Source organism: Pleurodeles waltl, chromosome 7, assembly GCF_031143425.1.
Source record: "Pleurodeles waltl isolate 20211129_DDA chromosome 7, aPleWal1.hap1.20221129, whole genome shotgun sequence".
NCBI classification, from domain to species: domain Eukaryota; kingdom Metazoa; phylum Chordata; class Amphibia; order Caudata; family Salamandridae; genus Pleurodeles; species Pleurodeles waltl.
In genome coordinates, this window is record NC_090446.1 from 910,951,535 (window position 1) to 910,960,387 (window position 8,853).

Sequence of the window (8,853 nt, forward strand, 5' to 3'; positions counted from 1 at the left end):
AAGCCCACCATCTCTACATCAAGCCTGTCACTAATCCTGCTTGAGTTGCTTGATGAGATGTCAGGATAGAGAAGTGTCTTTCTGGAGATTAAGGGATGCCATGGCTAGGGCTGAGTAATCCCTCCAAAAGTCTTGAGCGTTTTTTTGTACATCACATCTGTTCTGTTTATATCCTCTGGTAATGCATAGCATGATGACTCTGGCCCACATACTAATGTCTGCCTTCTTCTCTACAGGAAAGACGAGCATCACCTCTCGCCTCCACAACCTGGACCCCCAGAGTGCTCCAGCACAGCGCCTCTATGGATGAGAGTGCATTACCAAACCAAGCTCTTGGTTCATGCGAGAGAAATGTAGAGTCAATGAGAATAACAAGCACTCCACCTGCTGCTCCAATGTCCCCTTCTTGGAGTGAAAGATCCCTCTCCCCTGTCAGGCAGGATCTAGAGCCAAAAGCCAATCGACAGATGCAGGCTTTGATTGCCCGAAACATCATCAATGCCGCCCGCAGGAAGAGCTCCTCACCCCACGTACCGGAGATGGATGGGTACCGGTCTTCCACACCACCTCTCATCCCCCAAGCCCATCCTCGCAGTAACACCACTGCCACCACACCACCGTGGAGCCCACGGTCCATAAGAAGCCAGTCGCCAGTTATTAGGAGCCCTCTACTGTCACCAGTTTCCGGCATGACGCGGTCACCCCTGAGAATGTACACCACCAGGTCACCAACAGACTCTGATATTTCTGTGGATTCGGAAGACTCAGGCAGAAAATCACCTGGTCTGCGGAGCTACAACATTTGTCCCCGAGGATGGAATGGCAGTTTGCGGATAAAAAGAGGGAGTCTGCCAGTGGAGGCTTCCTGTACCACCTAAACAATTTGTGTCACATACCAGAGGAAACCCTAAGAGCCTATGATTAGCCAATACGTGAACCAGCACATACTGGTTTGATACAATCCTATCAAGTCCTAAATCGCCACATTGAGGCACAATCCCTTATTCTATTTAGAAATAAGGTCACCGCCTATCAACAGTCACATCACATACAGCCAAAATCTAATTTCAGCTTGATGAGACAAAATCCCATTCAAAATCTTATCTTTAAATAACATTTCACTATATTCAGTCACACAGCCACAAGGAACAGGCAAAATTCTGTTATGTGTAGTCCAAATCACGCCACGTTGAGACATAACAGCCCTATTGATGCAAATCCACCACCTCAATCAAACATAATGTACATCGCAACGGAGACAGGAAGACATACCAACACTCTTTACATACCATTTCCTGGATACTTCTCTTACAAAACAAAATGGTGGGTAGGAGAGGGGCTGGTGCAAAATGACTGACACTTGTAAAGCCCTAGGCACCAGAACTATCAACAATATGGTTCGGAGGCTTCACGCATCTGCAGCCGTATGGTTCCACCCAAACCTTGAGGTTCAAAAGCCCCCGATCGCTAGAAGAGTGTGCATTTCTGCCGTGCTGCCGCAAAAGCTTCTAGATCTCTTTATCTGTTGTAGAGAGAATGGGGACCAAAAGATAAGATGGCGATAAAAGGGTGCCAGCAACAGTGGGTGTTCTTCTGTGGTTCTGTGCAGGAAGGTCAGGCCCCACGCCCTCTGTGAAAGCCACGCCCCTGAATGTGTGTTTGGACAGAGGGTTTGCTTAGCTGTTTTCTGTGCAGCTGTGCTACCATCTGCTGAAATTTCAGGAGAGAAAGCAAGTAGAGGACGAGTGGTTGTGTCTGGAAACCAGTTTTGGGAGGATGTGTCTACTTGTTTTGCCGAGTGCTGTGGCGGTGAGCCGGGTTAGTGCCTATGTCAACAGCCCTAGGGGGGAATTGCAGGAACAAGAGGAAAGGATTCTGGAATGTGCAAGGTTGCATGCTCGCTTCAATGAATTTTATAAATGTTTTTTGCGCTTGCCAGCCACTCACAGATGTCAAAGCAACAAAGCACAGCTTCATTACATTTCTCACTGTCCCCATGGGAAAGTGAGCGGTGGCTGCCATGTTTCGTTCTGAAAGCCTTGGCTGGTTCATGGATGGGGCGAGGCAGTGGTGACCACCCTTTTCCGCTAATGTGCCTTGGCGCCGGCACCAGCTGGCCTGCCCATGCACCCACCACTCCTTCACAAGATTAGATAAATTATTATTGAAGGCTGGCTGAGCTGCCTGGCACGTAACACACAAAAACACCTGGGTCTATTCACCAACAAAAAAGAGAAGAGAAATGAGTAACCTTAGTATGATGGAATGATTTTTTTTAAGGACAATTTCCCTCACCCTCCAAAGGTGGCATGCTTTGTCATTGGGAATCTCCTCGCCCCCCCTGACAGCCGTTCACGGGGCGGGCTACAACACCAATGGTATGCGGGAGGAGCTCTTGCAGATGTTTTAATAAATTAAGGAGAAGTGCCCTGAGATGAGTATAGTGGTGAGAGAGTGAGCAGAACGTGCAAATGGTGATAAAGTAGTGCAAAACGAGTTTAAAACTGGCTCCAGGGTGCACATATACCTTGGTCAGGATTAATAACACAGCACAGTAGGATGGAAAACATCCTGCTTCAAAATACAAGCAGAATGGGTCAATATGTTTCTACCATCATTTCCTCTAAAGGGGGTGTAGTGGCATTCGTCATGACCTTGGAAAAAGAAGCCTCTGCTCAAAAATGGTACTAGAGTGAGAAAGTGATACAAAACTGCCCAGTGGTCCACCGTCAGCCAGTTCCAGCAAATGGAGGATCCACTGTCATTCAACCTAGGAAGAAAATAAATCATAGACAGGTTACAGAACTGGGGCAGCTTCCCTCAGTGCCAACCAAACACTCAGTTGAAATAAAGAAGAGCATTCATTGTTCTAGATTGCTTATATGTAGTTCCACCATGTTTTAAATAGCCATTGCAACCATTGCAGTCTCAACTAGTCCAAAAGCAGGGCTTACTGACAATCGTCGGATGTCGTGCCTCAGTTCAGGCCCTGGCATAGGGCTCAGGGTGCTCTCTACCCTGGCAGGAACCTTGAGGGATAGAGAAGAAAAAAAGCATGATACTTCGGAATCAGAAAAGAAAGAAACAGAAAAAGAAAAGAAAAGTCTAAAATGGCACATATGAGTACATCGAGCAACAATGTGTGTATGGACCTCTCGCACTCTGGCCATGCCGTCTCATGAAAAACCTCATTACATGTGAAGTTAGTTAAATGCCACTGGTTCTTTAGCTGGGCTCTCGAGAAAGGCATGGGTCCTTTAACTGGCCATGCAGTGTTTCCCAAAGCATATAACTATGATATCAAATCAGTAGCACTAACCACTCACACAAAAACACCTGGCTGTCAGAGTTTATGTGGGCCTATATCTCAGACTATCATTCTCATGGTATCCTCAAGATATATAAAGGGAAACACCACTTGTTATTTAGCAGCACTCTAAAATATAATGTGAGTCCTTGATTCTCTACAATGTTGGAGGGCATCTAACCATAATGCATAAAATAAACAATGATACCAACCACTCATGACAAACAATTATAACATAAATGAGTTGGATCGCCGATCAATTAGCTGTCGAGGCCTTATAAAAAATTGCCAGTCACGCTCAAAATGTACACAAAGTAATACACTAGATGAAGGGCTAAAGTATGCCATGAATTCCAGCTCCAAAAACAAGATCATAGGTGGCAGACATGCAGAGGAGGTTAGCCTGATTCTCACCAACTAGGAGATGAAAACAAGAGCTTAGAGCAAACCCACTTGTGTCAGCTTACAGAAACCAAAGGCTGAGACCTTAACATACCCGTAGAGGTTTGATTAGAGCAACACCCTTAGAAGGTACCATCTTAAGCCGTCATCGAAGGTGGCAGCTTTGAACATCCTTGTGACATCAGAACTAGGAATAACACCATAACATAAGAGGGTCGAAGCATCTTCAAAAGACAACGGGAGTGAAACCATAGAATATTCTGAGACTATTAGAGCAACCAATGTTGTCAAGAGATGAGCTTTAAAAGCTCCCTGAGACATTTAGACCTAAGTATATCAGCAGAAGGAGAGATTTAAAAATGCCCAAAGGGGTTTAGACCAAGAAATATCATCAGATGGCGAGATCAAGAACATCCTAAACTGAAGGTGTCTATCCTGAGAAGGTTGGTGTTTAAGTAATCTATGCGGGAAGATGATGGCTTAGAACATTCTGGAAAGATGACAGTACCTTAATGTGAGGAAATCCTGATAGGGCGACATTTTTCACCACCTTAAAAATATACAGGTGTATTAACAGCTCCAAATAAGAGAGCTTTGAACATCCTTAGAGAATGGAAGCCGCAAACATCCTGGGAGGATGAGAGCTCAGGACTTTCTGAAAACACTCAAAGCAGGTGAGAGCATAGTTATTCACATGAAATTAAGGTTTAGAGCACTCTAATAATATAAAAGTTCACATTTATTTAGTAAGAGCTTATAAAATCCTGGCAAAATTAGAGTTTTGCTCATTACAAGCAACGGAGAGTTAATGATATTCAGAGGTGGTTGTAGAAGAGGACATCCTGATACAGCAAGAGGTTGTATCAAAAAGATGGGAACATGGAGAATTTTGAGAAAATTTGAAATTGAACAGTAAAGAGACAATTTAGTACATTCTCCAAAGATAAATGCATTGAACACATTTTTGCTTGCGAGACTTGGTGCATCTGCAAGGCCTTTTTATATGTAGCTACTACGTAAATCTAGAATTACATTTTACAGTATAGTGATCACATCCGAGTGGCGCCAACATGCCTGCTCACTTTTACAGTTGACAATGTACCATGGACCAAAGTAAGTGACATGCAGACCAAAAAACCTAGATTAACCTGCAATTAATGTGTTTCTCTTGGGATGTGATAGGAAGGACGGCTTCGAAAACGGGTGACATTCCAGTGCAGTGTATGGGGTCAATGATGGGGAATGAGTGCACATGAAGCAATTGACAGAGAAATGAGACAGACTCCACTGTAGTGTGTGTGATCTGTTAATGTTGTAGTGTTCGTGATCGGTGATTGGGAAGTGAGAATCCAGTGAAATGTGAGACCCTGATGGTGAATGTGTGAGGCACATTTGGGGTACATAAGGGAAGTAATTGGAAGTGAACTTGACGTGGAATACTTGTCACTAGAATTTTTGTAGGATGTATAAAAAAGTGAGAGATGGAGATGCACGTTTAGACTGATGTGAGTGCTTTTGAAGAGATGGATTACCTGCAAAGTGTGGATGGAATGCACAAAGAACGATTTTTCTACAGAGTGTAACGCAAGCACTCTTTGCACTGAGTTGAACGAGGTTTACTGGTGCGTGTTTGAGGATGGAGCTGCATGAAATGACCAGGTTTGGCCTTCTGTTCGGCCCTCAAGCACCTTATATCGAGAGAGGCCCGGACATCTCGCTGATCCTGTGTTTTGGCGCCGCCTGGTGGTCAGAGGAGTAACAACATTGACTCGAGGGCATAGTGTCTCTCCAACCTGGCCGCCATCTCTAGGCACAGGTCTGATTAAGTTTTCTGTGCAAGATAGGCTACAAATGGCCATCTTTAATCGGCCAAAGAGTTAGCATCACAAGCGTGTGACGCAGATCCCAGTTCTCTAAACAGTTTGTGCTCATTGTTGCCCCGTTGGTCAAAAAGGCCCTTACATGAAGCCCGGGGTGAACACCTGGAACTGAGATGACCAATCTAGACTCCTACATGCACACGAGACTGGGAAAAACGAAAGCAGATATAGAAACACCGCCGCCTTTTGGGTCGTCAGTATATACATAAAAAGCACTGCCGCCTTCTGTTTACATACTACGCGCTAGATTATAGCAAACATTCCTGCTTCAGGCATGGCGGCCCGCGTTGCACGGATTGCTCGATATGTTCGCCTTTTGCTTCTCTGCAGACCGAAACACAACAAGAGGGCCTGCCAGCTCCCTGTCGCGCCAGGGACCAACGCTCGGACACGTCTCTCGGTTTTATTATTATTTCAACGCACACGACTGGTTCGACCTCCTAAATAAAGCTTTTCACGCTGCCCGTCAGCGCTTTGTGTAAGAGCTCTGGTATGTGAGTCTGATTTTCGGCTTCTAATTACTGTTTTTATTGTTAAGTTTCTATCTCGCACGCAGGCGGGGGGGGGGGCCCACGGGTCCCCACCTGTTCAAGAAGACGCATTACAGCAAAGTACACATCGAGAGGATGGCATGGGGGCGCCACGAAGATACATATTCAAGGCATAATTGAAGCCTTTAAATACCCGTCGAGCTTTGAAAGCACTGATAAAAGGTGTTATTATCGCTAAACTTAAGAGTACTCATTTTATGGGCTCTTGACTATCACGTCTCCCTTTCTCCCCACCCCTCTGCCCCCATGTCCGCCACCCAGGCAACATATACGTTGCAGGTTGATCACGGTTCTTTGCAGCAGGCGCATTAACCCAATTCCTTACAATATAGGTTTTCATAAGGGGCACGTTTAGGTAGCAGCCGGTCAAGCTGTCCTGATAGCTAGTATAAAAGGCTTGTTTATGGGGTTCAAAAGCAGGCGCGGTATTTTTAAGGCTCCTATGGTAAGATGTAGAGATGGGCGAGCCAACAAATTAACAGGGAGAGCCGAGCCAAGGGTCCCGTTCGATTTTAGAGGCCGTGCAGGAGCCAAGCCCCATAAATAGTTTGCTATGTAAATCATAAAACAAACATCACATAAACATATGATAAAGACTCTTCACATTTTTTTAAAGAGTGTTTTTCTGTAGCATGTGGAAGCTCTGATGTTAACATGTCGAATTACACCAATTCACTGAGAATTACTTTATTAAAAGTGATAGCTTTTAAACATGAATCATTAGTAAACTAAGAAGGCAAGACGGTTGTCATGTAAACCCTGTACGTGGCCCAGATTATTATAGATTAACATTATAGTCTATTAAATCAAACACAATAGGTTTTTGTGCAACTGGTATAATGAAGAATACGTTTTTCAGTGACAAACTATTTGCCTAAGATCAGACAATTTAACCCGGGAAGCCACCATTTATGCCAGGTTTCTGATTTCCTTTTGTACAAATCAGCCAGTAAATGGGTAGCTATTTGTCTTGTCTTATGTCAAGGCTTTGTTTTTACCTGTTTGTCCGGTTTTGTATAGCACAAACTGTACCTGGATGGTATTGGAGCACTTTACTTGATCACCAGTTACATTATACAAGATCATCATTCATTATTTATAGAAATGGAGAGATTAAGAAATGCCCAGAATCACAGGATGTTGAGTCGGCACCAAGACTTAAACCTGCTTCCCCTGCTTCAAAGTGGGAGGCTCTGCCCTTTAATACCACATCCAGGTTACATGAAGGAAGGCTAGCAGAAACCTCATGAAAGCTCAGCTTGTTATGGGCTCGAGGTTCTAAAGGTACCTTGAGCTAAGCCAGAGCCAGACTTCCGGCTTGAGTAGTCCAGTTTTGCTGTCCTGTTAGATCTTCAACCTACACGTACAAGCATTTCTACCTTAGGTGAGGACAGCGTTCCTGATCTAGAGGATCAAGCAATTTTCCACCATTAAGGAATCCCAATTTTCTATTGAAGACTGTAAGGGCTACAAGAGTTATGAAGGAGTGCTGAGCATTTCTCGTCTCATGTAAGCACCTGAGATGCAAACATTGGCAATACCAACAGGTATATAAATGAAAGTGCATCTGCACTCACTGATTTTTTTAGGCACTCAATAAGTCATCAAATATGTACTCTCACATTCTACCTTGCACTAACCCATCCATTTATTCACCCACTGTCCAACTCTTAGACTCACTCATGTATACATTCACAGTGAATTATACACATACAAACTGAACACCTACGCAATCAGGATGGGCATATGCCTGCAATATCAAATACATTCAAACATAGCGAAAGGTAGCAGCTGTCTTGCTGTGGTATTGTACATAGTGTATCATTGTTTGAAAGTTACAGCCTGGCAGCCATGTTTAAAACCAACATAGTGGCCATTTTGCACTGGTAAAACAGTGATAAACCATGGACAATACAATTTCATGATGGTCACCTGGTTTACAGGTGTTGGCAGTGTGGTATGGGCGCACTGCACGAAAAGAGCAACAAGCAGTATCTGAGCACTTTCTGGGGGACTGAAATATGCTTTAAAATGAAAAATAGAAAGCAGAGAAAAAATAAATAAAAGGAGGTCTATAAAACAAGAAACAGGAAAGCTAAATGTCTGGCCCACCAGTCCTGGCACTGAAGTGGACTAATTTTCAGGCAGATGTGCACAAGTGATGAGAAATGCCACCGCTCACAGCTCAGAAGAACCAATGGCTGAATTGGGATGACCCATTGTCACATGCTGTATGCTCTCATGAATGGAGGCAGAGTATAAATGGCGCTCATACAGACCAATGGCAAAAGAGAGCTGACTAAAAGCCCCTTTATGTATATGTAGTTATCTATAAATATGTGCATGTTATTTTTAATTATTTAATTTGATTGCAGGATCCTGGCAGACAATGAAGCCTGCCAAGCATTCAAAGAGGTTCTATTAAAAAATATTACAGTGCAAATCTTCTATCCATTGAGTTTGACAAAAGTGATCATTCGTACTAAAATCCTTGCCTACAAAGGTAATCTGTGAGATTTCATGTAACAAAATACACAGCTGTGGGTGACTTTAACACAGTGCAATACTAGGTGCAATAACAATCCACCATAAGAGGCCTAATGGCTTTAACATATGCAGTTTATAGTAAATAAGTCAGACCTACTGCTTTTGTCATAGCTTTCACACTAAACAGATCAGAACTATTGCATTGGAAACATTTCCCAATGAACCA

General features: G+C 43.8%; 1 protein-coding gene across 3 annotated transcripts in view; it reads left to right on the plus strand.

Annotated features, from left to right (window-relative positions):
• The window catches only part of SYNPO (synaptopodin), a 172,038-nt gene extending 165,967 nt beyond the window's left edge, over positions 1–6,071 (plus strand). For all 3 annotated transcript variants that reach the window (XM_069199556.1, XM_069199557.1, XM_069199558.1), the window contains one exon: positions 237–6,071. In XM_069199556.1, the coding sequence (XP_069055657.1) occupies positions 237–878 (642 nt within the window). In that variant the 3' untranslated portion in view covers positions 879–6,071. The remainder of the gene's footprint in view (positions 1–236) is intronic.
• Positions 6,072–8,853: the final 2,782 nt, after the last annotated feature.